Source organism: Pseudozyma flocculosa (genome assembly GCF_000417875.1).
Source record: "Pseudozyma flocculosa PF-1 unplaced genomic scaffold scaffold00011, whole genome shotgun sequence".
Taxonomy (NCBI): domain Eukaryota; kingdom Fungi; phylum Basidiomycota; class Ustilaginomycetes; order Ustilaginales; family Ustilaginaceae; genus Pseudozyma; species Pseudozyma flocculosa.
In genome coordinates this window covers 843,246-869,508 of record NW_006920879.1, presented here as the reverse complement: position 1 = coordinate 869,508, position 26,263 = coordinate 843,246, and the positions used below count along the sequence as shown (strand labels likewise).

Genomic DNA, 26,263 nt, shown 5'->3' with positions numbered 1-26,263 from the left:
GCTGGCTGGGCCTCGCTGGTGGGTGGCAGGTAGCGGGTGGCGGCTGGCTGGCGGGCGCTGGCAGGTGGCAGCTGGCGTCGGGTGGTGGCGCCTGGCGTTGGGTGGTGGTGGTAGGAGGGCAGGAGAGACGGGCGGGCGGGCGGATGGATTTGCAAAGGGCCAGGTGGCAGGCCCAACACGCGCGCGCAAGCAGGCCCCTGAGCTGACGTAAGCAGAAAGGGCCATATTCTGCGCAAGGTAGGGTCGGCCTAGGGCCGTAAGCAAAAATGCCGTAGCTGCCCCCCAGAAAATGGCCGTAGGTGGTCCTACGGCCCCAGAAGGGCGCAGGAGATCACCAATTTCCAGCCGTAGGGCTGCCTGCGGCTATTTCAGTGTAGATGGTCCCCGATTCCCCAATTTTAGGCCGTAGGCCAGCCTACAGCCAAAACCCACCTGCCCTTTGACGCTAGCTATGATTGGCTACGCCTACCTACAATCGAAAAAAATGTAGGTTGACCCCGCTGCTAGCTATGATGAGGGCTGCTGCAAGCTGCTGATGCAGAGCTGCTATACCCGGTGTTAATTTTTTGGCCGCTGTTGATCAAGCATGTTCAAAGATTGTTGTAATGGACGGGGCTTCAGCTAGAAATCTTGGCACACGGAACAGACAGGATGGACAGGGATGCCCGGGAAGCAGCAATTTACCATACCGCGACTCGTTCCGGTAAAGACAGTAGTAAGGGGCAGACATGAGACACTCTCGGCACGGTGACCCTTCCTACGACATGAGTGAGACACGGCCGAAAAAAAAATTGTTCAGAAACGGGAGGAGCAGGCGAGGCCGACTTGTGCTAGACACGACAGGCGTCGACGATGGCCCCGCCGAGCAGGACGGCCTTGGGCCTTTGCATCATGTCGAAGTGGTTCGCCTCGATGGTGACGGCGCGGATGTCGGGGATCAGCTCTTCCCAGCCGCCGGTGCCAAGCGAGGCGCGAGACTCGAGGAGCCAGTCGACGGTGGTGCAATGCTCCTTGACGCCCTCGACCTTGCCAAGGCCCTGGATGGCCGAGATGATGACGGCCTTAGGTGGCGGCTTGCCGCCCTCTGCGGCCGCGTACCGTGCGGGCTTGTATTCGGCGAGACCGTCGACGGTCTGCCGGAAGTGCTCGACCATATCTGGGGACAGCTGCGGCGGCGTGATGCCCTTGAAGACGTCCGACTTGAAGAGCCAGTCGGTTACGGAGATGGGCAGCGGCGGGTAGCGCGTCGGGCTGGGGCTGTCGAACATGATGAGGTGCGTGACGCGGTCGTTGGGGTCGGCCGACACGCTCAGCAGCCGGCTCATCTCGTAGCTGATGATGCCGCCGAAAGACCAGCCACCGAGGATGTAGGGGCCCTTGGGCTGCACGAGCTTGATGCTGTCGAGGTAGTATCTGGCCAGCTGGTCCATACCGCCGGTCCAGGCGAGAGAATTCCTGTAGAACGGGCTGTTGAGGCCCCACACCTTGCGACCGAGCATCGGCAGCGTCGTGTACACTGCCGCGCTGCCGGATCCGTCGGGTGCAAGGAACATAGCTCCGATGTCGTCGGGACCCGGCTGCAGCAATGTCGGTTTCTTGACCGCCACCGGGTTGGCAATCGGTGCGGGCGCCGGCTGCGGCGCCTCGCTATATGGGGCTGTCTCGGATGCGGCTGCCATTGTCGGCCCGAAGTCCTCCTCCTCGAGCTTGCTATAGAGACCAGACAGCTCCCTGAGCGAGTCGTTTTCGAGGAACGCGTTGGATGGAATTTTGAAGGGAAGGCGCTCCTGCAGCGTGCCAATGACGACGAGCGACATGAGCGAGTCGAGGCCGAGCGATGAGAGCTCGACATCCATCGACAGCTCGGCGCGGTCGACCCCCAGCTCGCACGACAGCACCTCGATCGTGTCTTCAAGGGCCTGCCTGGCTCGGCCTCCGCCGCTCGTGACCCCGGTCGATGCTGCGTCAGGCTTGAGGGTCATGTCGGCCTGATCGGACGCGCAATCACCGCTGACCGACGTGGCGCAGCTCATCTCGCTGTCCGAGGCGTTGGAGAATTTCACCAGCGAGGTCGTGCTCGAATTGGTGAGCGACGACGAGATCGATGCGACCGAGGCGCGAGAGATCCCGCCGTGCGCGGTAGAGGTCGGCGTTGACGGTGCCACCGAATGCAGCCAGCCCTCGAGTTGGGCAGGCGTGTCGTGGTCCAGGAAGAGGGTGTTCGGCAGGTCGATCTCGGTGGGCAGCACGTTCCGCAGACTGCCGATGATGACCATCGACATCAACGAGTCGAGGCCCATGTCGGCGAGGCTGGTGTCGCTCTCGAGCTCGGCCAAGCCCACGCCGAGTTCGCCGGCGATCGTATCGAGGATCGACGACCAGAGTCTCGACGTCGCAGCCACCGGATCGGGGCCGACGGCAATCTGCTGCGGCCGCGGCTGAGGCCGCTGCAGGCCCTGCGCTGCCGCCTTGCAATTAAAGGAGATGTCCGTCGGGCTGACGGGCGTCGGGGCGAGTACATTCGCTCTTGGCGACTGCGCCGGCGCTGGGGTGGCAGCCTTGGCCTTGGAGGCGTGCGGTAGCATGATCTGCAGCACCCGGAGCGGCACGCGGCGGAACCTGACGCCGTTCATGCAGGCGAGGATCTCGGTGGCGCCTGAGTCGAGCACCAGCATGTTGCCCGCCATGAAGTCGTCGACCGGGCTCATCTTGCAGTAGGTGCGAAAGGTGTAGCCGGGTGTGACGGCCGCCTGGCGGAACTTTGCCGTGAAGCGCATCGACTCGATCGAGTTGGCGATAAAGACGCTTCCCTTCTGCTCGGCGGCGACGTTGCTGATGAAGCCGGTGATCTGGCCGAGCGAGTCCATGAGGCAGGGGTTGACGATGAAGCCATCTCTGGGCGCGGTCGAATCTTGGAAGGCCAGCGTCGTCGCCTCAAAGGTGTCGTGCTTGAGATGCACCGTCCTCATGCCCTGGTACGCCTTCGAGTAGCTGACGACCACCTCGAACACGCGGTACGCCGTTCGCGTCCCCAGCGCGCTCGAGGCGTCCTTGATCGAGTCGATACGATCCTGCACGAGGTACTCGACCTTCTTCCAGCTGTTGCGCCAATCCGACTCGGAAGCGCGGTGCAGCGAGCAGCCCAGGTGGTCGGTCAGCTTGCCGTTGCCTTGTCGCGACTTGAACGTGATCGACAGACCCTCTGGCCGGTGCAAGCATCCCTTGGCCTCGACGACGATGCTGAGTTCGCGGTAGGTCTCGGGATCGTCGTTGATGATCGATAGCGAGTTGAAGATGGTGAGGTTGCGAACATCGTATGCATGGTTGTCAGACAAAGCGTCGCCCGTGCGCCAGTCGAGATCGTGCCCGACCTCGAGCGCCATCTCCGCCCACATTGTTGCCGGTACAAGGCCACGGCCGTGGACGAGGTGACCGCGTACAAGGGCTGTGGCCGGAGCCGAGTCGATCGGCGTTTCGTAGGCCACTTCGACGGAAGCGTGCTCCTGGTCAAAGACGAAGCTGGTGCACGAAGCCAGCAGGGGGAGCCGGGGAGCCTTGGGGCCATCGGCGACGGACTGGACCTCGTCCTCTTCCTCATCATCTTCGGCAGTCTCGCCGTCCTCTACCTTCAGCACCACAGCGGTCTGGATGAGGTTGCGGTCCTGGTAAGCGATCCAGTAAGGACTCGAGTCGAAGGCGTACGGAGGCGTGCGAACCAGCTTGCTCTGGTCGATCCAGTCCGAGTGCAGCTTGATGAAGGAAAGGGGGGCCCCTCGTCGGTAGAGGTCGAGCAGATCGTCGTATAGGGTCTTCCAAGTGCGATCGGCCTCAAGTTGAGTAAAAGTTGATATCTGAACCCACTCGGCATTCTCCATGCGAGCGCCTGTCGAGCTCGGCGCTGGCTTGACGAGCTCGTCTATGACCTTGTCCCAAACACAGGATAGCTCAGCATCGGCGGGCAGTGTAACGGTGCCCGACAAGTGGATCGGCACGCCTATAACTCCGCGGGATGGCGGTGGCGCGATATTGCCCCGCTTCTTGGAGGCGAGGACCACCAGAGCCTGTGTCAGGCCCAAAGATCCCGATATCACCAGGGCAGCCATGATGCCCGTGCCACTGGCGGCCAGAAGCGTTGGCACCAGGCCGCATCGTGTCATTTCTGCGGCGATGGCGACCTGTGCGATGAACGCATCGAGACCGTCTGCGGCGGATATGCCGAGCGCCTTTTGGACTGCAGCGATATCGGACATGGCGCTGCCGAGCGTCGGCCACGCCTCTATCAGCTGCTCGAAGCCGGGAGACGGAGCGATCGCGTCAAAGGCAAACTCTAGAGCCGGCGTCGCCTTGACCTGCTCAAAGACCTGGGCCGCCCTGAGCTTGGCAACGACTTCTTCCACGCTGGACGCAGAAAAGCAGATGCGGAAGGGGTGGGCGATCCTTCGGACGGTCATAGTCATGCTGAGGTCGGAAAGTGAGACTTCGCTGCCTTGATGCGCCAGCCAGTCGATAAATCGTTCCCTGGTCTGCTCCAGGCCCCTGGCCGTCTTGCCGGTGAGCACGAATGGGAAGGACACGCGCTCATCGGCAAAGTCAGCCGCGGGCAGAGGGATCGACGGCGCCCGCTTGACGAGGATCGCAGTGTTCTGCCTCTGAAGCGAGCGGTTGCTAACGAGGATGGCGGCATTGGCCTCTGTACTGAGAGCCGGAAGCTCTGTCCCACGGTCAGAGATGTGCAGACTGCCTCGCTCGATCCACTGTGTGACTTCAGGCATCAGCTCCGTCGGAGTCGCGGTAATTGTCGGCGGCACCTGGCCATGTTGCAGCATGAGGATCGACTTGATGACCGAGGCGACGCCGGAGGCGGCCTCGCAAGCGCCGACGTTGGGGCGGACCGAGCCAACAGAGATGGTGTTCCCGCACCCGAAGCTGGCCACAATGGCTTCCAGCTCGGCTCGTTCGCCGCCGACAGTGTGGTGCCCGCTAGCCTCGACGTGGACGACGTCGTCGGAGCGGACACCCGCTTTCCTGCAGGTCTGCTGGAAGAGTTCGCCGAGCGCGGCTTCGTCGGTCAACGACGCCGAAAACGAGGTCCCCACCTCGGCGATCGTGGCGAGGATGTTGTCGCCCTCCGCCACTGCGTCCGAGAGGCGCTTGAGCAGCAGGACGCCGACGCCGTCGCCACGGACCGCGCCGTCGTTTCCGGAACAGAAGGTGCGGTTTTGAGCCCCGTGTGACAGGAGCCCGTCCTTGTCCATCCCAATGAACATCTGCGGCTGTGTGATGAACGTTACCCCTCCCGCCAAGGCGCTGTCGCACTGGTGAGCGCGCAGGGCGTTGACAGCGTGCTCGATGGCGACGCTCGACGAAGAGTCGCCGGTGTCGATCGAGTTTGAGGGGCCCTCCCACGTATTGTTGTAGCTGATGGCACCGGGCACGAACGCCCGGATGTTGCCCGTGATAAAGTAAGAGCCGATGTTGGAGCTGGCATTCTCTCGGTAGTCGTCCGAAGAGGCGCCGAGGAAGCAGCCGATGCGCTTGGTGTCGAAGGTAGGGCAGACGTTTGGAACGTATCCGGCTTGCTCCAAGGCCTCGTAGCATGCCATCGCCATCATGCGGTGACCGGGGTCCTTCTGCTCCGCCTCCTTGGGGCTGATGTTGAAGAGCCGACAGTCGAACAGCTCTGGATCCTGGATGGCGCCCATGTGGCGGACCTGGGTCTGGTTGCTGCCCGTGCCAAAGTACTGGTCGATGTCGAAGCGGAACCTGGGGATCTGGCCGATGGCGCTACGACCGGTGCTGAGCAAGTCCCAGTATTTTTCCGGCGAGTCAACGCCGCCCGGAAAGCGGCAGGCCATGGAGACCACAACGATCTCTTCGCCGTCCTGGGGCGAGATCGTGCGACTCGGATTGTTGCCGATAGCGTGGGGGCTGGCAAGGTCGATCAGGGCAAGGTCTCGTCTTTGAGCGGCCTTCCGCGCCTGGCTCCAGATGTCTCGTGCCAGGGCGGTGGAGAAAGCAGCGCCGACCACGGCGACCGCGTCGTCGTCGCTGCCTCCCACGGCGTGCGCGATGGCGGCCTTGGACACCAGGTCCCACCTGCAGACGTCGATCAACATGATGTCAAGCGCCTGATCGAGGATTGACCCCTTGACTTCGCACGCCGCGATGGGCGCACCGTCCTTGCTCGAGAGCACCGGGTACTGCGGCGCTTCCAGCAGATCGAAGCGTATCTGCCGACTTTGCATGTCCCCCTTGACGGCGATCTTTATTTGAAGCCCACGCGCGGCGGAGTGGTAGCTCGAGTAGATGTGGAAGGGCGTGAATGAGAGGCTGTCCTGCGGTGACGCTTGGCCCTGGCAGTGCTTGACAAACTCATCCAAGTACTCGGGAGGGCCGGAAACCGTCACGTTGCTGGCGCCCGTCACCGCGCTGACGTCGAGCTTCGACATGGCGTCGAGGCCGTGAAGCTGGTTAAAGGTGTCTGTCCAGCCCTGAACCGCCTCGAGGTCAGCTCCGCTCACGCCGATACTCCAGCAGTGCTGCGAGGGCGAAGCGAGGGGATCGAGGAATGGGCTGGCGGCCTGCTGTCCGCGAAGGCCGACAAAGAACGCCAGCCTCACGGCCTCGACACCGCTCTGGACAATCTCCATCGGCTGCTCGAGTCCAGAGCCCGCCAGCGCGAGGGCGGCCAGCACGCCAGTGCAGTACCCGGCGTAGACTTGCTCGTCTTCCACGCAGAGCGGGCTTTCGTCGCGGTCGAGTGCTGCCGGGAACGATGCAGAAGGGATCGGGTCGCGCGGGCGGGATCAGCGTGGCATCAAAATGGCATCGAAGCGAGCAGAGACGAGCACATACCTTCGAGGATGAGACCAACGTTGCCGGCGGCCACAATGGCACCGTTGAAAGCCGCGTTGGTGTACAGCGTCTCTTCGTGGTACCGTGCCATGGCAGCAAAAGACCGAAAAGCGGACCGAGGAGGGCAGCAATCAAGGTCGGCGTGCTCTAGGCTGTCGACATCTTCCAGCAGCGCCGTCGAGACGAGGTCAAGGAACGTCGACAGAAGCGCCGAAGCTCCTGACCTTTCGATCACCGTCCGACACAGTGTCGAGGTGGGCAGGCATTGCGGTCCTAGGACGATCACCTGCATGCCGAGTGCGGGCAATCAGGATTGCGTGGGGACGCCGCGACGAGTGAGGCAGGATGCAGTCCAGCTGTGCTCAAGAATGGTCGACGCAGTCGAGGAAGGAGGTTCTGGACGGGCGGTCTAAGCGCCGAGTTGTCGGAGGAGGAGCGGCGGAAACAGATACGACGCGCAGCGGGAGCGGGAGCGGGAGCGGAGAAAGGGGCAGGGGCAAGATCAGGGGACGGAGATGAAGCGGTGGTCGAGGTGGTATGCTTTGGTCCCATGAGTAGACGCGGAAGACGCCGTCAGTCCTCTTATACTCACTCTGAGCGGCCAAGCTAGGACAGAGACGCTGATTCGGTCGCAGTTAGCTGGGGCGAGTCAGAGATCTTTTCACCGAAATGCAGGCGGACCGGATACGAGCCGGTCAAGGTGGGACCTGAATGCGTCGGCAGCAAAACGGCCCCCGGTCACGTCGTTGGCAGTGGTCTTCCCTCCCCGGCTGAAGAAGGCTGCAGCTCTTTCTGCAATGGCGAGCCAGCCTGTGCGCAACTGGTGGCTTCGGGATGACAGGCTCGATTGGGATCGCGAGATCGGGAAGGTACTCGAGCGGCCGACCGGGAGGATCAAGCAGGAACGGGCAGAACGGTAACGGTCGATGAGCAGCTCGATAAGAAGGTGCGTTTGCGGCCAAACCAATCCGGAGACGAGCTCTTGACGCTTAGTGAGGGCGCTCCGGCAGAAAGCAAGCAAGTAGTAGCAGCCAGGACGGCAACGTCGGCAGCCTAGAAGTTCCATGGATGGAAGCGGCACAACTCGACCGCCTGTCATGGATCCGAAGGTCAGATCGACAGGGTCAGCGGGCAGCGAGGCGCTGGGACGGTGGTCGGCTGGTTGTCGGGGGCGCGAAGGCACGGGGTCTCTAGTACGAAACGATCCAGGATCAGGCTTTCAGCTGGCATTCTTTTGTCAAGGCCGACAACTGCTCTTTCCGGGAAGGCAGATAGAAACGGGGCTGGCCCGTCTTGCCTGATGCAGACATGGATCCGTGGATCGAGAGCGACGGGTGAGGGGAAAGAGCAGTCGGCAGCACGCACGGCGAGCCGCTGTAGCGGTCCGGCTAGCAGAGAAGCCGCCCCGGTGACCGGATGCCTGGGCAGGTCAGGCACGGCTGATGCCGGCATGGTAAAGGAAGTCGTCCATTTGGCAATCTGCGGTGACGGCATCGTCGCAGAAAGTGGGGCCGACCGATAATCAAGGTCAATCATATCATGTGCGTCGTTGAGGATTCCGATGACTACATTCCGTTTGCATGCTCTGCTGTCTGGCGGCGCTGATGGGCGAGGGCGGAGCTGAGGTTCAGGAGCGGGCCGAGGTGCGTTCTGAAAGAGACCTGGATGTGGACCGCATGGCGGGCGAGACGACCGCCAGCCTGGCATGGAGATGGGCCAGCAGATGGGGCGACGAGGTCGCAGGAAGCAGAAGGAGGAGAAGTGGGCCGAAAGAGGTGGGGCGTTGTCAGGCAAGCGGGCAAGCAGGCAAGCAGGCCCGTGGCTTGCAGCCCAGAAGGCGCCGGCCATTTCGGATCCGGCGGGCTTCAACAGCACACGCTGGCCCCGCGCCGCCGCCTGTGGCCCGCCCACCGTCTACGCTCCTCTCTCGAATGTCAGGCAGAACCCCGACCGCCTAGTAGACTTTGCCGCTGCCTTTCCTGGCCGGCCGACGACCATACGCTTCTCTCTCTACCACAACGGCTTAGTGAGGGCCTATATGGCTGACTCGCCGCGCAGTGCGATGCAGCAGACGACATTCCGGATTCCGGTGGGGCTAGATGGACAGCGGCAAGACCGCGCCGAGGTCGCCGGAGGGCACACACAGCAAGCACTCGCGACGGCTGAGGCGGCCCCTGTTGCCGTTGGAACGATGGCCGACCCTGACGATGCCGCCGCTCCTGCTCGTCTGGCGACCGAACCGGCGGCAAGATGATGCGCCGCCAAGGATGCGACATTCCTTAACGGCAGGTCTGGTCTGGTTCTGTCCCGCGGCCAGCAGGCGGAGGGCCGGCGGCCGCAGCCGCGCGGTCATGTCCACTTCCGGGTCCAACGCGTCGCCCATCTGCGTCTTGCCGGCTCACCACCAGCACCCGCATTCCGCCCGTCTGTCAGACTGTGCCTCACGCCGATCCTCGCCGTCGCCAGCCACAGACCATCCCGGCACCGCCACCACGGGCTCGTCCTTGTCACCATTCCCCTGTCTTCTCCATCGCGGTCCGCTCGTCCTCCGATCGACACCGGCCCAGAGAGGCGGTACGCCGCTCGCCCTCTCGCCATGACAAGCAACTCCGCAGCTCGAGACAGATGGCAGCACAGCCCTTGGCCTGCCGATCTTCCCTACCCTGGCGGTTCATTGAGCGAATAGAGCGTTTGCCCGTTGCGGAATTGACTTTACCGTTCCTTGCACTCGGCGCCTTGTCGGACCCTGCCCAACCCTGGCGTTTCCGCCGCTGTTCGGTGCAGCCACGGGTCGCACCGCCGCACCTGTACCGATACCGATCCCTTCGCCGCATCCGCCATAGGGTCGAATTGTCCATGCTCCGCTGTTGCAGCCATGCCCTTTCTGCTTCGGGCCGCTCGGGAATTGAGCTCCAACTTCCGCAATCTTCGAGCGCAGAGCAATGACGATGTGCTTCGACGATCGAGGAGCATCGCACGGCCTTTTTTCTCGCGCCTTGGGCGCAAGGGTGCCATGCCGGCGATCCCGAATGCAACTAGTACAACGTCCGGGCCGAGCTCGTTGGCAGAGCGCGCAATCATCGTGTCGAGAAGACGTCGGACTGGGCGGTCGGTCGCCAAACTCGAGACTTCTGTCGAGGCTGCAGGTTCCTTAAAGAGCTGAAGGACTGTCGTGCCAATCGAGGCGCCTGGAAGCCCACACCAACCTCTCTGCCCTTCCGCAACGAGCCCAGCGCAAGGAACACCGCCGCCATGGTCTTGAGCTCCACCGACGCCGCCGAACTGGCGAGATCGCCTCTTTCCTACCTCGAGCAGAGGTGCCATGCGCTCCATATCGGGGCGAGCCTGATCCCCGGTCTCGCCGGCGAGCTTCGTTGGAGGCGGGTGGCCACTCTGGTCGACAGGAGCTACAAGGTCAAGGCCTTCACACAAGCAGCCTTCAAAGCCATCAGGAAGTGCCTGCAGGTCATCAACGCCTCGCGCCCGGCAGACGGGCAGCTCGTCACGGACGACCTCTCGCTCCAGGCGCTTGCGAGCCCTGCGTTCGCATCTCGGGTCGAGCTGACCTACGCTCTTGAGGTCACCTTCTACCTCAGCACCATCCTCGGCTCGCTCAGCGCCGTGCCAAACCTGAGGTACGAGACCAAGAAGTTCGAGTACCGCCACATTGCAGCCTACGGCGCCATCTCTGGCCCGCTCTGCCGGGACGCTGTTCAGGACGCCCGCACTGAATCGGAGCTCATGTTTAAGGGCATCGAAGCCGTCAAGCTAGCAACCATCCTCGGGTTTGCCGTCAAAGATTCGCAGACGGCAGGCAACGTGGCCCTCTTGGTCCGACTAAACTCGACCCTCGTGCTCCCCTCTGAGCTGATCCCGATTGGAACTGCGGTGGACAGCGCCACCATCTACTCGGCCCCGCGACAACTCGCCGCGACGCTCCAGCACGAGCTCGAAGCCAATGGCCAAGGATGTGCAGCCATCCTCGGAGTCATGCAGCTGATCGAGCCGTCTAAGGCCCAGCAGATCCGCCAGGCCGCTCTCGACATCTACGAGACCGGTGGTCTCAGGCCGAGATCTTTCCAGAGCGACCATGCCGCCCGGGCTCTTCAGGTCGCTCTCGATGCATCCCTCCATGACTTCGAGGCCCACCAGAACGCTGTCGATTCTATTCACAGCACTACCAAGCAGGCTGGCTGCTCGTCTGCAGCGAGCGACCGCCCCAAGATTGAGTTTGTCGGCTGTTCGCTCTCGTTCATCAGAGACCACACTGACATCTGCCAGCAGGTCGCTGGCGCTCATATCCGGCCGCACGCCCTGGACTCGGATCGACCGATCAGCTCGGACCCCTCACGTCGCTCTGCCAAGGCGTCCACCGTGATTGGCACTCCCGCGGGCGAGATCGCCATCGTCGGCATGGGCTGTCATGTCCCCGGCGGCGGCGAGGGTCACGAAGCGTTCTGGAGGCTACTCCAGGACGGCCTCGACGTCCACCAGCCTGTGCCCGAGCGCCTCTTCAACATCAAGGATTACAAGAGCGCTAGCTACCGCGACCGAAACACGCTCAGAGCCAACCACATGAACGCGCTCGAACGCCCGGAGATCTTTGACCCTGCTTTCTTCGGCATCGACGACGACTTCGCCCTCAAGATGGACCCGCAGCAGAGGCTCGCGCTCCAAGTCGTCCACGACACGCTCGGCACGGCGGCCTACCACCCCGGCGCGACAAAGTCGTTCGACCCCGCCCGGATGGGAATCTTCGTCGGCGTCTGCTCCGACGACTACCGCGAGAACGTCTCGATCGACATCCAGCGGGGATTCACCGACGGCACCTTTCGAGCCCAGATCGCCAACCGCATCTCAAATTTCTACGGCTGGCAGGGGCCTTCGGTCACGCTCGACACCGCATGCTCGTCGGCGCTGGTCGCCATCGAGAGCGCCTGCTCCTACCTCGCCGCCGGCAAGTGCGACGCCGCTATCGCCGGCGGTGTCAACGTCCTCACCCAGCCTCAGATCTTCATCGGTCTCGATCGCGGCTTCTTCCTGAACAGCACGGGGCAGTGCAAGACATTCGACGAGGGCGGCGACGGCTACAGTCGTGCCGACGCCGTATCGTTCGTCATGCTCAAGAGGATGCAGGACGCTGTGGCTGAGGGGGACCGCATTCTCGGCACCATCTGCTCCGCGGCCACCAACCACAGCGGCGAGTCGCACTCCATCACCCACCCGCACGCCCCGACGCAGCGCAGGCTGTACGAGGCCAACCTGCTGGCTGCCGGCCTTCGCCCCTGCCAGCTGGCCTATCTCGAGTGTCACGGCACGGGAACCCAGGCCGGCGACGGACAGGAGATGGCTGGCATCCTCTCTATCTTCGGCAAGGACAAGGAGAGGACGAGCCAGCTGATTGTTGGCTCGGCGAAGGCCAATGTCGGCCATTCTGAATCGGCCTCAGGCGCCACATCGCTGGTCAAGACGCTCATGTGCCTTGGAAAGCAGCAGGTGCCGCCGCACGTGGGCATCAAGGGCGTCATGAACAAGGGCTTCGGCGACCTTTCTCGCATCAACATCCCCATCAACGGCGCAGAGATGAGGCCTGCCGGCTGCGACGCTCGATATGCGATGGTAAGCAACTTTAGCGCCGCAGGCGGCAATACCAACATGATCATCCGCGAGGGCCGTGCTCCAACTCGCCGCGCCATCACTGGACTGGCCTACGAGGCTCTTCCCGACCTGAACCCCCGCAAGCACATCTTTGCCATCTCCGCCAAGAGCACCGCATCTCTATCCGCCCTGGTCGCCAGATACCTCGCGCACATTCGAAGCGGCGGGATCGATCTTGCGGAGCTCTGCTACAACTCGACCGGCAGGAGGCTTCACCAGACGCTTCGCGTCAGCGGCGTCGTCTCGAATCTCGAAGACGTGAAGAAGCTGCTCGAGACGCAAAAGGTCGACGAAACCTCGCCGCCCGTCCGAGCTCCCGGCAGGCTCGCCTTCATCTTCTCTGGTCAGGGCTCGCAGTACATCAACATGGCCCGCGAGCTTTTCGACTCGGTCCCGCACTTCCGCCGCTGCATGCAGCGTTGCAGCCGCATCCTGGCCGGCCTGGGCTACCCGGGCTTCCTCGACGCGATCTACCCTGCCGCTGACGCCGCCGGAGAACCACTGGCACCCACCCCGTACGAGAACCAGGTCGGCATCTTCGCCCTCGAGTACAGCCTCGCACAGCTGTGGCTGAGCTGGGGCCTGCAGCCCTGCGTCGTCGCAGGGCATAGTCTAGGCGAATACGCCAGCCTGTGTGTGGCCGGGGTGCTCTCGCTCCACGACACTCTATACCTGGTCGCGACGCGGGCGACCATGATGGTCGAGCACTGCAAGGCAGACGTCTCTGGTATGCTCGCAGTGCGCGATACTCCGATCAAGGTCGAAGAGGTGCTCGGTCAGGCCGAGATCGAGCATTGCGATATCGCGTGCCGCAACGGCCCACAAGACACCGTCGTGGCCGGCCCCCTCGAGTCGATCGAGGCGGCGGCCAAGGCGCTCGAAACGGCCCACATCAAGGCCTTCCGAGTCTCAGTGCCGTATGCGTTCCACTCGACCGCCATCGAGCCGCTATTGGTCCCATTCGCCGAGGCCGCCAAGAAGGTCAAGTTCAACGCACCCCAGATCGCCGTCCTGTCCAACGTGCACGGCAGGGTCGTCCGACCTGGCGAGGACGACGTTTTCGGTCCGGACTACGTCCTGGCTCACGCCCGGCGAGTCGTTCGGTTTGGCGAGTCGATCCATGACTTCGCCTCGGCCGAGGAGAACAGGGAGGTCAAGCTGCAATGGCTCGAGATCGGACCTCATCCGATCTCGCTGCCGATGATCAAGGGCGTCCTGGCCGACATAGGCCGGCCGGCCGAGCCCAGTGCGCTCGTACCGTCACTCAAGAAGGGAACCGACTCGTACTGCACACTGCTCTCGGCCGTGAACACCCTCTTTCAGCAGGGCTTCAACATCCGTTGGCCCTCGTTCCACGTCAGCACCGCCACGGTGACGCGCACAATCGAAATGCCCGCCTACCCGTTCGAGGAAAAGAAGTTTTGGAAGCCCTTCCAGGACCGCGGCTTGCGCGACCATCTCGTCAAGCCGCGGCCCGCCCTCGTTTCCCGCATCCCTTCCCGTCAACGCAAACAAGGGCGACCCCCAAAGAGGTCCGGCGGCCAGAGCAGACCGTCGCAGCGCTTCCAGTCTAAGTACACTCTGCTCTCAGACGCCACTATGACCGGCTCGCTCGCAACCGATGATCTGAGTTTCGTCATCGATGCCGCTCGCGAGCCATCCGAGGCGCTCATCATGGGCCATCTGATCCGCGGAAAGGGTATGATGAGCGCAACTCTCATCTCGGAACTCGCCCTCGAGGTAGGCTACTTTGCCTTCAAGCACGAGAGTCCGAACGAGCCCGAGCCGACCTTCCAGCTCCGCAACGTCAACATGTTCGCCCCGTTCCTCAAGGATGCCGGCGGAAGTGTCGGACTGCAGGTCAAGGTCCGCGGCACGCTCAGCAGCGCCGAGGGCCTCCACGTCGAGCTCTTCACCGCCAAGGACGCCAACCGCGCCGCCTCGCACCACGCCAGCTGCTACGTGCGCATCGACGACGGCCAAGGCGAAAAGGAGTGGAAGGACATCGGAGCCATGATCGAGGGCCGCATCGAGAGCCTGCAAAAGAATGCCGAGAGCTGTTTCCGCAAGGAGCTAGCCTACCAGCTCTTTGAGAACGTTGTCGAATACACCGACGTCTACCGCGGCATGGATCAGATCTACATGACCGACACAGGCGACGAGGCGACTGCTGTCGTGGTGCGCTCCATGCAGCCTACCGCTCGGTTTGTCTGCGACCCGGCGCTCCAAGACTCGTTCGGACAGCTGTAAGTCGCCTGCCCGCGGAGACCCCCTTCTATCCCCGTGGCTTGCGATGCTGACCGATGCCTTCGTTCTTCACTTCCTGCTTTCTGCCAACGTATCAGCTCGGGCTTCATCCCAAACGTCGGCATCGTCGACGGCGACCACGTGGCGATCGCCAATGGCATCAAGTCGATCCACTTTAGCCAGGCTTTGATCGACATCAACGCCGACCCGGCGGCCAACGGACCGTACCTGACATACTGCAGGATGGTGGACGAGTCGCCGAACCACGATGGCGTCTACGTCGGCGACATTTACATCACGGATCCGCAGGGGCGCTACCTCGGCCTCTTCGGTGGAGTCCAGTTCAAGCGTGTCAAGAAGGGCATCCTTGATAGGCTCATGTGCCTGGGCGGATCGGCGAAAGCAGCAGCGTCGAGCAAGGTGCCCGCTGTCAAGGCTGGTTAGTGCGCGGCCTTCGCCCCATCATCCTCCCTCGCGCACACACCGACTCCGCCTTGCGCTTGCTTTGTTCGCACTGAGTCCAAATTGTTGCTCATTCGATGTACATCTTTTCTGCCTATTCACTCCCTGACCCGCTACAGTGTCAAAGCCTGCGTACAACCCTCATTGTGAGCCCGCAAAGACGGTGTCTGAGCCGGCTGCAGTGGCGTCAAGACGGACTGGCACCGATGGCGGCAGGAATGGCGCAGCGCCGCTCCCTCAACCGCAACTGGTGCGCCTGTCGTCGTCGACTATTAGGGGCAAAGCACCTCTCCTCCTGTTCCCGGACGGGTCCGGATCGCCCTATGCCTACCTCGATCTCGCAGCCTGCCTGCCAACAACGAGCGAGACGCTGGCCTTTCAGTCGCCCTTCTTCGACAGTGCACAAGCTTGGACAGGACGACTGGACCAGCTCGTCTCGGTATACGTCTCGTCCATCTTGCAACAGTACCCGGAGCCCACCTCGCTGATGCTGGGCGGGTGGAGCATCGGCGGCTTGATCGCGCTCAAAGTAGGCGCTTCGCTCTGCTTGCACGGCTACACTATTCGGCAGATCAGCCTCATCGACTCACCGATCCCGGACCCGGTGTTGCCGCTCAGCAGCGAGGCGCTCGAGATAGTGGTGGGCAGGATCCGCAAATCTGTCGGTATCGCTGGCGCCGCGGCGAACAAGAGGCAGGACAAGATCGAACGGCACTTCCGCGACTGCGTGTCCAGACTCGCGGGCGAGGTTATTGGTCCGGCCTTCCTCGACGGCGTCCCGGGCATAGGCAAAATTCTGCTCGTCGATGCCACAATCAAGGACGCTTTCCAGGATGTCATGTCCAACGATGTGATGCGGTGGCGGAAGGTCCTTGGCACCTTGGCCAGAATTGAGATCAAGAAGGTCAAGGCGGACCATTCGACCGTCGTGCGCCAGCCCGCAGTCGAAGAGGTGGCGCGCTGTATGTAGGACAATCGCTCTCGACATCTCAGTCCGGTGTGGTACAGAACCGTCGATGCGTTGCAGATCAATGTCGAGCCTCGGCTCGCGGATGAGCAAGAATCGTGGGATTCCGAGATGTAGAACAGGTAGCGACTGTGATTGATGAGCAGTAGTGGTCACGAACGCTCCCAAAGCACGGCAAGCGACACTCAGCAGGCCAACAAGGTAAGGGGGCATGCTTTCAACCCGACTTCGCCACCTGCTTCCAGAAGGCCGCGATGAATTCGCCGGACGCAGGCTGACCCATGTGTCCCTGACCCGGAAAGAGGCGCAGCGTGGCTCCGTCGCCGTGGGTGGCGAGCAGGACAGAATCGTCTGCCGTTCACGTGGGCAAGCGCGACGACATGCAAAGTCAGCCCGGTGGCGACAGCATTGGCTGCACATGAGTCTGAGCAGTCGCACTCACCGATCGGGAAGACGGTGTCGTCCATACCGTTGACCACTGTCACGGGCGCCGATTTGGCATCAAGCACGCCCTGGTCTCGCAGAGAGTACCTCTTCGATTGCTCGGCGAATTCAAGCTTGTCATCGTATCCGAAAGCCCCGGCGAGCGCGTTCCAGAGGCTGTGTGAAGAGACGGACATCAGCCGCCGACGTCCAGATGCGCAGCAGCACCGACGCGGCGCGCCTGGAATTATCACTCACGCCACGGGATAGCCTAGTTTGTCGGAGGATTCGAGCCAGCTGCTCATCATTGAGCGCAAAGAGAGATTGCGGCGTCAATCGACTGAAGGCATCGATCTCGACTCGGGTCCGCGGATACTCACTCGGGCTGGAAGGTATAATGGCTCGCGGTGCCCTGGGTCAGGACGCCCTTTAGCCTCCTGCGCTCGCTTCGGGAGATTTTGACAGACCAGTAGCTTCCGGTCGAAGTACCCCAGGCGTACACATCGTCCTTGCTCCAGCGTCGTCGTCCCGCCTCGGCGTGGATCCAGTCCATGATCGACCGCCAAAGCTTGGCGTCGTCCTCCGGCTTCTTTCCAGTAATCGGTGCATCGCCTGTTCCGGGCATGTCGACGTTGATCACTGTGAAGCCCTGGTCGCACAGGTCGGCCACTTCGGTTAACTGGCCACTTCGGTAGTGGTCCAGCCCAGCAATCATGAGAACGACTTTGGACGAGGCAGGTGTTCTCTTTGGCCCGGTGATGTAGACCGGAACGTTTTTAGAGAAGCTGCCCGAGGGCGCGTCCTTGAAGGGGATCGAGACCGACTCGAAGGCGTACCTCCCGAGCCTGGTCCAGGCGGGCCGGAGATGCAGCCGGAGGTGAGCGGCTGTCGACTTCAATTCCGCGGCAGCAAGCGCATCTCACCTCATTCCGGCTTCGTAGGCCTTTTTCTCGAGACGCCACGCCTTTGCTTTCAGATGGGAGTGGCTCATGAGACCGTACCAGGGGAAGTATCCGATTCGAAAGACCGTCGCAGCGCGTCTGCGGGTCGACTCGGACCGACGCGGAGGGGGTTCCTTCGTTCAGTGACAGGTCCTGAGCGTGCGGGAGTAAGCCGAGGGGCTTTCGGGTGCCTCACAGGTATGTCTTGCTCGCCAGGTCGGTCAATCCCTCGTTCTCGTACTCCTGCGCCATCTTTAAGACGTGCTGACCGGGTTCCAAGAACGGCTCGGCCCACTTGTCATCGTCGAAGTCGTTGGCGGACTGCCCCGGGTAGCGTTCCATCAACGTGCCCATGATGGACTCGAAATCCGAGTGGTTGCCCCACTGGTCGAACGGATAGACTCCAATTCTCGACTGCTCTCGCGGCGAGAGGCACGGAGAGGGTCGTCTCAGCGAGATCGTATCGGACCGATCGGCGAGAACGTCATGCGATCGTCTGACTCACCAGAGGATCCCAATTGGTCTTCCATAGCAGCTCCATCGACTGGTGCCACGGGTACTGGCTGTAATCATATTGCTTGCCGGTCCGATAGGTGAGGTGCGTCGGTTCGGCAGCGTGTGCAGACAGTACAGGGAGCAGTGCCACAGCAAATGCCGCTGCTCTGCTCAAGCTGAACGTGGTGAGGTGCATGGTATAGATAGTGAGTTGGAGTGGTGGCGGCGAAATGGGACAGGGTGGTGGTAAGGAAGGGGAGAGCGGCTGTTGAGGTCTGTGACGGGCGTGGGACAACTTGCGAGCAGTTGGCCATGTATGGTTGGCTGCGCAGGTCCAGCAAGCTCTCTGTCGAACACCGGAAAGCGCTCCTATGGCCGAAAGATTGCCCGGAAAGGTCTCGTCTGGTAGGCGGTCCGCACCTGTCGAGCCAGCGTCAGGCAGTATTCTGCATCCGTCGCTGCAGATCTTCGGGCGCGGATGCCAGGGAGCCTTCGCCATGCTACGAGCATGGCAGGCAGCGCAGCTTCACAAGGCTACAGCTAGCGAAAGCAGCCTCACTCTGTTGGGTCTTGGTCTCCTTTCAAGCGGTAGGACATGGTGTAGCAGCACGTCTTCGGGTCCAACCAGCCGTCATCCGTTGCTCTTCATTCTTCAATTCTCCCGCGACGGGCCGTGGCAGGCCGGACGTGCACGCCTGTTGCGGACAATCCCTGGGCACACCCGGAGTTAGCCGTCGACGCCTGCCGTAGCGTTGCAGAGCATAACCTCGCTCGCGAGCGCGTCTGTGTGCTGCGAACAAGGATGTGCCGTGCTCGGTCGACCGGGACGGAGGAGAGGGGTCCGCGTTTACAGGTCGGAATGCTCGATGCAGGGTCCCTTGGGTCGCCCACCACCCAGGTCGGGCAGGGAACGAGGCTAGGGTCCCTCGCGAGGCCAGGCCTTCCCGATTCGGAAACGGGGTCGTTCGCTGCCTTTGGCGTAAAGTGACGTGGCCGGCGGAATCGCGAACCGAGAGCGAGCAAAGGATGAAGGCCGGGGAACTCGAGAGGTGGTCAGGCCATCGACGATCAGAGGGCTCCTGTGACCGGCCTGCTTCCGAAGTCGTTCTTCCGCCATCGGCCCGGCCGTGACTCTTGGCCCACTACTCGCTACTTAGCTGGAACCAGACTACTAGCTGCGTCTACAGGCTCACGCGCGGGAAGATCGCCGTCGACGGCCTTGGCAAGCTGGTCGGCTCGTAATCTGCTCCGTTGCACCTCGTGCTCGCCCATGTGCCGTATCACAAACGGCCCTGCTTGACATCGGCAGAGCATCGACAATTTCGACTAATTGCTCTCCTCACGGCCCCTCGGCCCTGCCGGCGGGCTCAAGTGCATTCACAAGGGGCCCGATGGCCGCCGTGAAAGCTTATCTCGACCATGACGTCTTCCTTGACCCAAGCTCAACCTTCACCGATGCCCCAGAGGTCGGGCCGTATATCAGGTCACGATGTTGTCGGCGTTCTAGCCAGCTTCCCGTGACATAGACCTCCTGAGGAAGCATAACCATCACTCTCGACGCCGTCTGATTTCGTCTCAAGCGACGGGGACCTTGCCTACTTGCGCATTGACCATGGACGACCAGGGAGCACGGATACGAGTCCTTTGCCTTCACGGCAAGGGGACCAACTCCAACGTGATGACCACGACGATGAGGCCCCTCACCCGCAACCTGGGCTCCTCGATCGAGTGCCACTACCTCGACGGACCGGTTCCCTGCGCGCCCTACCACGGCATCCAGCAATTCTTTGGGGATCAGCCGTACTTTGCGTGGTACGATGCGCCGACGCGCGAAAACCTCGAAGAGGCCTATGCCTACGTCCTCACCTACATCCTGTCCAAGGGGCCGGGCTTCTTTGACGGCATCATGGGCTTCAGCCAGGGGGCGGCGCTGGCGGCCACGCTGGCGATACGACACCAGGACAAGCTCTTCCGCTTCGCCGCTTTCCTGTGCGGAGGGAGGCCGTTCGATCCTGCCACCGGGCAGCGCTACGAGCATGTCCCAGGAGAGCGCAGCGGGCTCGCCGCCTCGCCATTCGAGCTCGAGCTCGAGAAGGACAGGGGCAGCCGATCGGTCTCGATCCGAAGGACCTCGTCGATCGATCGGAGGAACCGAGAGATTGCGCCGGCGTCGGCCAGCAAGGCGCTGTCGGCGTCGCTCTACGCCATCCGGATCCCCACGGTCCACCTCATCGGGCTGCACGATTCGGCCAAGGCTGAAGGTGTCAAGCTGATGGAGCTCTGCGACCCAAAGCTGCGCGAGGCCTTCGAGTACGACGGGGGTCACTGCCTGCCTCGCAGGTCGACCGACGTCGTCGAGCTGGCCAGCCTTTTGCGCAAGGCCAGCGGCCTCGTTGTCGTCGCCTAGACGCCGGCGGCCCATCGGCGGCTGCCCGCGGCGTTGTAGGCCCACCTCGCTTCCGCCCTGCTGCGGGGGCACTGCTTGCTCGCCCGCTCTTTCGCTTTTCGTCGGCGTCGGGTCCGAGATTACATCCGACGACCTCGCTGTGCGCCGCAATTCATAGACCTGCCACCCTTTGTCAGAGCTGGACCATGCGCTGCGCTCTCGTGTCCGCGACGGGAAGGTACTGCATGTATGTATGTATACCCTCGAGGATGGCCGAGAGAGAGTCCTGCCCATGCCGGTCGATGGAGAATGAAAAGCTGGGTCCGGCACCTGCACCTGGCGAAAACCGGATTTCGCCATCCAGGCACGGCCTCGAGCGACATTCCTGGCAAAGCACACGCTTCGTCGGAGGGGGTAGCAACCTGCCTCTGACCACCCACCACCACCACCACCGCCTTTGGCTCTTGCTCCATCCGTCCCCGCCGTCCGGGGCACGCAGCTTCCATGACGGCTGTCTCACGGCTTCGTTTGGCATTCCGACTTACTCGCGGCCACCTCTGTCCTCCCTAGGCCGTCTTTGCCCCGCTCGCCCTGGCATCGGAGACTGCGGTCAAGGTCCTGGCATCGACCCACGCTTGCTGTACCGCGACGCACCGCCATGTCAGGACCACGCTTGCCGCCGCCACATATGGGCCTTGCGCAACCGTGCCCCGGCGGCTGAGAACATTTCAAAGCAAGAAGGAGGCCGCACAGCGAGTCACTACCGTTCCCACGACGACAAACTTGCCTCTGTGGCTGCTCATCTCGCCGTACGAGGATCGCTCACTGACTAGCCGCCCTCTCGTAGCTGGCGGTCAGCGGCCAACCGCCAATGTTGAACAAGTCTACACAATGATCAAGTCCCGCTACGATCAGGACGTTGTCTGATACCTCGACGACCATATGCTCACTCAATGATGGCCGACACGGCTTCTATCGGCGACGGCACTCTGAGCGTACACACGCCGCCGGTACGCAAAGGGAGGTGATACAGCTTGTCGGATGGTCGGGGGCGCCTTGATCACGGCCCGCCGCCTGCCCCATTGTCGCCGCTCGCACGCGCCATCGCCGGCCCCCTTGCTCTCAACTTCCAGCCTCCTGCGTAGATCCAGACACGTAGACTCCACAGCGCCGCAGTGCCTGGTCGCCACCGCAGCCGGCGGCCGCGGCGACTTCCAGAGTCGTACGACGTGCCGGAACCACCCTTCGTCGGGCATTCGACTTCGGGCCGCAGACGCACGTCGGTGCTTCGGCACGTCGAGAGCCCGTCCCAACTCTGCCGCCGGAGTCCCTGAAGGGCTTCCATCCCCGGAACCTTGATGCCATGCCATCAAGCCCTCTTCTTCCTCCCTTATCTCCCGTCCTTTCCACCCTCTCTTCCCTACCCCTCCATCCGCCTCTCATCGTGCTTCATTGACGGGACCCAACCCCACGAACACCCTCCTTTCACCATACCACCACCGCTGACCGACGACAACCGGTCCTGACCGACGACAAACGGCCCTTCAACCCTTCTACGCTTCGCAATGCGAGCAATGTCGCTACTGCGGGTGCCTCTGGGCTTCGCTGTGGCCTTCCTTGCGCTTCTTGCCGTCTCTGATGCCGCTATCATCAAGCCGGTCGCCGACGGAGAGAGCCTCGTGGAAAGGCACGCCGCCCTCTCGCGCCTTCCGCACGCGGCCGGCTTCGTCGTCAAGCGCGAAGACTACGAGCTCGAGAGGAGGGCGATGCCCGAGCCAGACAAGAAGGAGCGCCTCGTCATCACCTCTGCCGACATCTCGCCCGACGGCTTCACCAGGCGGGGCATTCGCGTCAACGGAGAGTACCCGGCCAAGACGTTTGTGTGGGACGAGGACGACGACATCGAGATCGAGGTAATCAACGATTCGGACATCGCCTTTTCGCTGCACTGGCACGGTCTGCACCAGTACGGCACGCCGGAAATGGACGGCGTGCCCGGCGTGAGCCAGTGGTCTATCTACGGCGGAGACACGTTCGTCTACCGCTTCAAGCTGACCGGCCAGCACGGCAGCTACTGGTGGCACAACCACGGCCACTTTGGCTATGAGTCCGGCCTTCGCGGTCACATCTACATTCGCCCCAAGCCGGGTACGCCGAAGCCCTGGGCCCGCCTGACCGACTCGGAGGACGAGCAGCAGCAGCTCGAGGACGCCGAGAGGCACTTTCAGACCCTCGTCGCAACGGACCAGTGGCACGTCAACCATAACGAGGTGCTCGAGACGGTGCAGAAGTCCGGCACCCCTCCGGCCTGCTTCGACTCGCTGCTCATCAACGGCAAGGGACGCGTCTACTGTCCAAACGACTATGCTGCTGTCGCCGGCCCTGCCACGCTCGGCCTGCTCTCCAACTTCTCGGCTGTCAATCCCGAGGGCTTCACGAGCAAGGGCTGCATCTCGCTCGTGCCTCCGAAGCCGGGCTACGAGACCAAGAGCACGCTCGACACCTACTACGGCGGCCCTTGCAAGAACACCACCCATCCCCTCGAGGTCTTCAACGCTGGCAAGGCGCTCCAGGCTGGAAGGAAGTGGCTCAATGTCCAGATCTCCAACGAGGCCACCAATTGGTACTACGGCCTCAGCATCGACGGTCACAAGATGTGGATCGTCGCCGTCGACGGCATCTACATCGAACCGCTCAAGGTCGACTTTCTACAGATCACCATCGGCAGCCGCCTCTCGGTCATGATCGAGCTCAATCGCGAGAAAGCCTACCGAGACTGGCCGATCAGGCTGACGAGCACCCGGCCCCTTCAGCCGATCGAGGCCAACGCGATGCTGTCGTACGACGCCGAGGCGCCGGACTCGATGGACCTGTCCCTCGACGAGGGTTTCCACGTGCTGCTCGAGAACCGCACCGACACGCCCATCACCTTTGGCGGCGTCGTCAGGCCGGGCACCAAGCAGTGGGTGCAGAAGGACTCGGTGCCGTACCTCCCTTCGAAGAACGTCCCGCGTCACGCCAACATGACGCTGCACGCCGTCACTTCGCAGAATTCGCTCAACGTGTGGCAGATTGCGTCGCAGCCGATGGACACGGTCGTGCTCGAAGACACCAAGCCCGCCCTGTTCAAGGCGGTCGACTCGGTGCCGCAGAACAAGGACCTCAACCCGTACGCCACGGTGCCGTGGGGCACGGTGATGGACATCATTGTGCGCAACAACGTCTACTCGATCGTCGGCGGACCCAACAGCCCGCACCCCATGCACCTCCACTCGCGCCAGTTCTGGATCATTGGCGAAGGCAAGGGCGACTTTCCCTACGACTCTGTGGCGGAAGCCGAGCGGGACGGGCTCCAGTTCCGGTACGACAACCCGCCGCTGCGCGATGGGTTCGACATTGGCCCGAACTCCTGGACCGTGATCCGGTACAGGGTGGACCATGCCGCTGCCAACATCCTGCACTGCCACATCGACGACCACCTGATTGAAGGCATGGCGGCCGTACTGCTCGAGGGGGTCGAGACGTTGCCACGGGGACACTTTGGCAAGGCGTATACCGAGAGGCCAGAAAACTGGCACGAGACGTCGCACCAACCCGCCGCAGCGGGCGTCGAAAAGAGCCTGCAATCCGGTCTGGCCGCCAACAAATACCCCGCTCCCGTGCCGACAGAGTCGGCCCAGGCCTTTGTCGATACCTGGGGCGACCCGCGTCCGCTCGCCCAGAGCATCGAGGCCATCGCTTCCGCCTCGGCCGCGGCAAAGGCTGCGGCCACGCCATCGCCGACGCCGACGTCGACGCAGCAGAGGAGGGGCGATCACCGTCTCGTCAAGCGCAGGCAGATGGGCTTCCGACCTTCGTCGACGTCCTGAGACGGGGTCGGTCAGCTGCTTCGCCTCGCCTCTGCTCCGGTCTCGCATCCTGTACATCAGCGGCCCCCTTTTGTTCCATAGACTTGCTCGTCCTCGGCCTGTCCCTGACTAGGTCCCGAGAAGGAAGAAGCTCGTACGCATCCCACACCTGTCCGAGTTCTCGAGCGAAGAGCACCGAGACACTGCGCTGACATGCTCAGTCAGCCTTCGAGAGACGCTTCGAGTTTGTTGTCTGAGATTGCGGGAGAAGACGACGGGGAACAAGTACAGGATGTCAATCGGAGCCTCTACGCCACGGACCAGCGTGGGGGAGGCTCTGGACGGCCCGTTGTGAGAACATGATCCGGGAGCTGGTCTACAGCACCGACGGCGACCCAGTCCTCGTCGGGCCGTCCAAGACGGTTGTGAAGACGAGACGAGCGCGGGACGAGCCTGGCCTCTCGGCGTCTGAGTGGATGGCACGAGCTGGCGTGCGAGTCATCGAGGTCGTGGATGGTGGCGTGAGGTGGATGGAAGGCGATCCAGCGCCTCCGCTCCGGTTCCTGTTCGAGAGAGAACAGGGTCAAGTCGTGCCCGTGAGGCCAGGCCGGACTTGTGCGCGCAATCGAGGCTGCCGCCTAGTTGGCAGAGTTGTCCGCGGCGGTCTGTCGGACGACAACCTTGTCGAGGCTGCGCTTCGTCTTGCTCGAGACCGACTCGACGGCGGCGAGGAACATCTTGCCGGTGGCCGAGAGCGAGGAGCCAGAGTGGTTGGGCGTCAGCGCCGAGTTGGGACCATTGTAGGCGTCTGAGATGGCGTAGGCGGCGACGCGGTCGTCGGACTCGAACAGCTTGATGGCCTCGGAGACGAGCTTGTCGGTCTGGTCCTGCGAGCAGTAGACGGTGGGCGAGACCTGGTAGTTGATGCAGGCAAACTCGGTGATCCAGAGCGGCTTGTTGTACTGGGCGAAGTGGTCGAGGACGCCCCTGACGCCCTCGATCGAGTCCTGGAAGATGTGGACGTTGATGGCGTCGGGCTGGCGCTTGATCTGCTTGAGGAAGGGCGCGAGCCAGTTTTCGTCCTTCTGCTTGGCGCACGAGGGCGAGATCAGCACCGAGCCGGCCTCACCGTGGGGGACAATATACTGGTCCCAGGCCTTAGCGGCGTCGGTGGGTTCAATCAGGCCGGACGAGCCGGAACCGCTGAAATCTGCCTCGTTCATGCCGATGACATAGTCCATCGATCCCGGCGCGAGCTGCTTGAACTCCTCGAAGCGCTTCGAGTCGTCGTCGTGGCCGGTGCGCCCGAGACCCCAAAGCATCGAGACGGACTTGAGCCCATCAAGGTACTGGTTGTTCTTGGGCTTGGGAGTCCAGTCGGTCATCCAGCAGACGGCGCGGTTGGTCCATTTGAGAGACTGGCCGCCAGCGACACCAGCCTTGCAGCCGGGGATGACGCTCTTGCCGCTGCTGCTGGTCTGGCTAGAGTGGCTGCTGCTGCTGGTGCTGCTGCTGCTCGAGGTCGAATCGGATTGCGAATGGTTCTCGGAAGAAGAGCTGGCCTCCTCGTGAGACGTCGAGCCCTGCTTCGACTCGCCGCCGGTCGAGGAAGCCTTTCCAGACTGGGAGCCGCTGTCGTCGCCGCCCTGGGTCGGTGCATGGTTGCCCGAAGAGTTGCCGCCGTCGATGGGCTTGGTCGGCGGAGCAGTCGCGCTGTTGCCAGGCTGCTGCTTTGCGTGGTGTTGAGGCCTGTGGCCGTGGTGGCCCTTGTGGTGGTGGCGGCAGCTTGCCGACTTGGCCTCGACAGCCAGGGGCGAGGAGAGGGCGACGAGTGCCAGCACCAGCAGCGCGAGCAGGCTGAACTTCGAGGAGAGTGCGATGGCGGCCATGTTTGCAAGTGCGAAAAGACAGAGAGAGAGAGAGAGAGAGAGAGGAGGAGAGAGAGAGAGGAGGGAGGGAGGGAAAGGGAGGGACGGGCGGG

General features: G+C 62.7%; 6 protein-coding genes across 6 annotated transcripts; 3 read left to right on the top strand and 3 right to left on the bottom strand.

The window, feature by feature from the left end:
* Nucleotides 1-830: 830 nt before the first annotated feature.
* On the bottom strand, nucleotides 831-7,147 carry PFL1_03752 (uncharacterized protein; the record flags this gene model as incomplete). Its single annotated transcript, XM_007881271.1, has 2 exons — nucleotides 831-6,763; nucleotides 6,856-7,147. 2 exons carry the CDS (start codon nucleotides 7,145-7,147, stop codon nucleotides 831-833), a joined length of 6,225 nt encoding a protein of 2,074 aa, XP_007879462.1.
* A 2,960-nt stretch (nucleotides 7,148-10,107) lies between these two features.
* PFL1_03751 (uncharacterized protein) lies at nucleotides 10,108-16,192 on the top strand (the record flags this gene model as incomplete). Its single annotated transcript, XM_007881270.1, has 3 exons — nucleotides 10,108-14,759; nucleotides 14,859-15,199; nucleotides 15,342-16,192. 3 exons carry the CDS (start codon nucleotides 10,108-10,110, stop codon nucleotides 16,190-16,192), a joined length of 5,844 nt encoding a protein of 1,947 aa, XP_007879461.1.
* A 214-nt stretch (nucleotides 16,193-16,406) lies between these two features.
* On the bottom strand, nucleotides 16,407-18,244 carry PFL1_03750 (uncharacterized protein; the record flags this gene model as incomplete). The annotated part of the gene is made up of 7 exons (XM_007881269.1): nucleotides 16,407-16,540; nucleotides 16,632-16,789; nucleotides 16,871-16,909; nucleotides 16,993-17,457; nucleotides 17,536-17,652; nucleotides 17,750-17,967; nucleotides 18,059-18,244. The coding sequence occupies 7 exons, from the start codon at nucleotides 18,242-18,244 to the stop codon at nucleotides 16,407-16,409; spliced, it is 1,317 nt and encodes a 438-aa protein (XP_007879460.1).
* A 1,416-nt stretch (nucleotides 18,245-19,660) lies between these two features.
* On the top strand, nucleotides 19,661-20,455 carry PFL1_03749 (uncharacterized protein; the record flags this gene model as incomplete). Its single annotated transcript, XM_007881268.1, has 1 exon — nucleotides 19,661-20,455. One exon carries the CDS (start codon nucleotides 19,661-19,663, stop codon nucleotides 20,453-20,455), a length of 795 nt encoding a protein of 264 aa, XP_007879459.1.
* A 1,544-nt stretch (nucleotides 20,456-21,999) lies between these two features.
* PFL1_03748 (uncharacterized protein) lies at nucleotides 22,000-24,303 on the top strand (the record flags this gene model as incomplete). Its single annotated transcript, XM_007881267.1, has 1 exon — nucleotides 22,000-24,303. The coding sequence occupies one exon, from the start codon at nucleotides 22,000-22,002 to the stop codon at nucleotides 24,301-24,303; it is 2,304 nt and encodes a 767-aa protein (XP_007879458.1).
* Nucleotides 24,304-24,920: 617 nt separating this feature from the next.
* Nucleotides 24,921-26,171, bottom strand: PFL1_03747 (uncharacterized protein; the record flags this gene model as incomplete). The annotated part of the gene is made up of 1 exon (XM_007881266.1): nucleotides 24,921-26,171. The coding sequence occupies one exon, from the start codon at nucleotides 26,169-26,171 to the stop codon at nucleotides 24,921-24,923; it is 1,251 nt and encodes a 416-aa protein (XP_007879457.1).
* Between the last annotated feature and the right edge of the window lie 92 nt (nucleotides 26,172-26,263).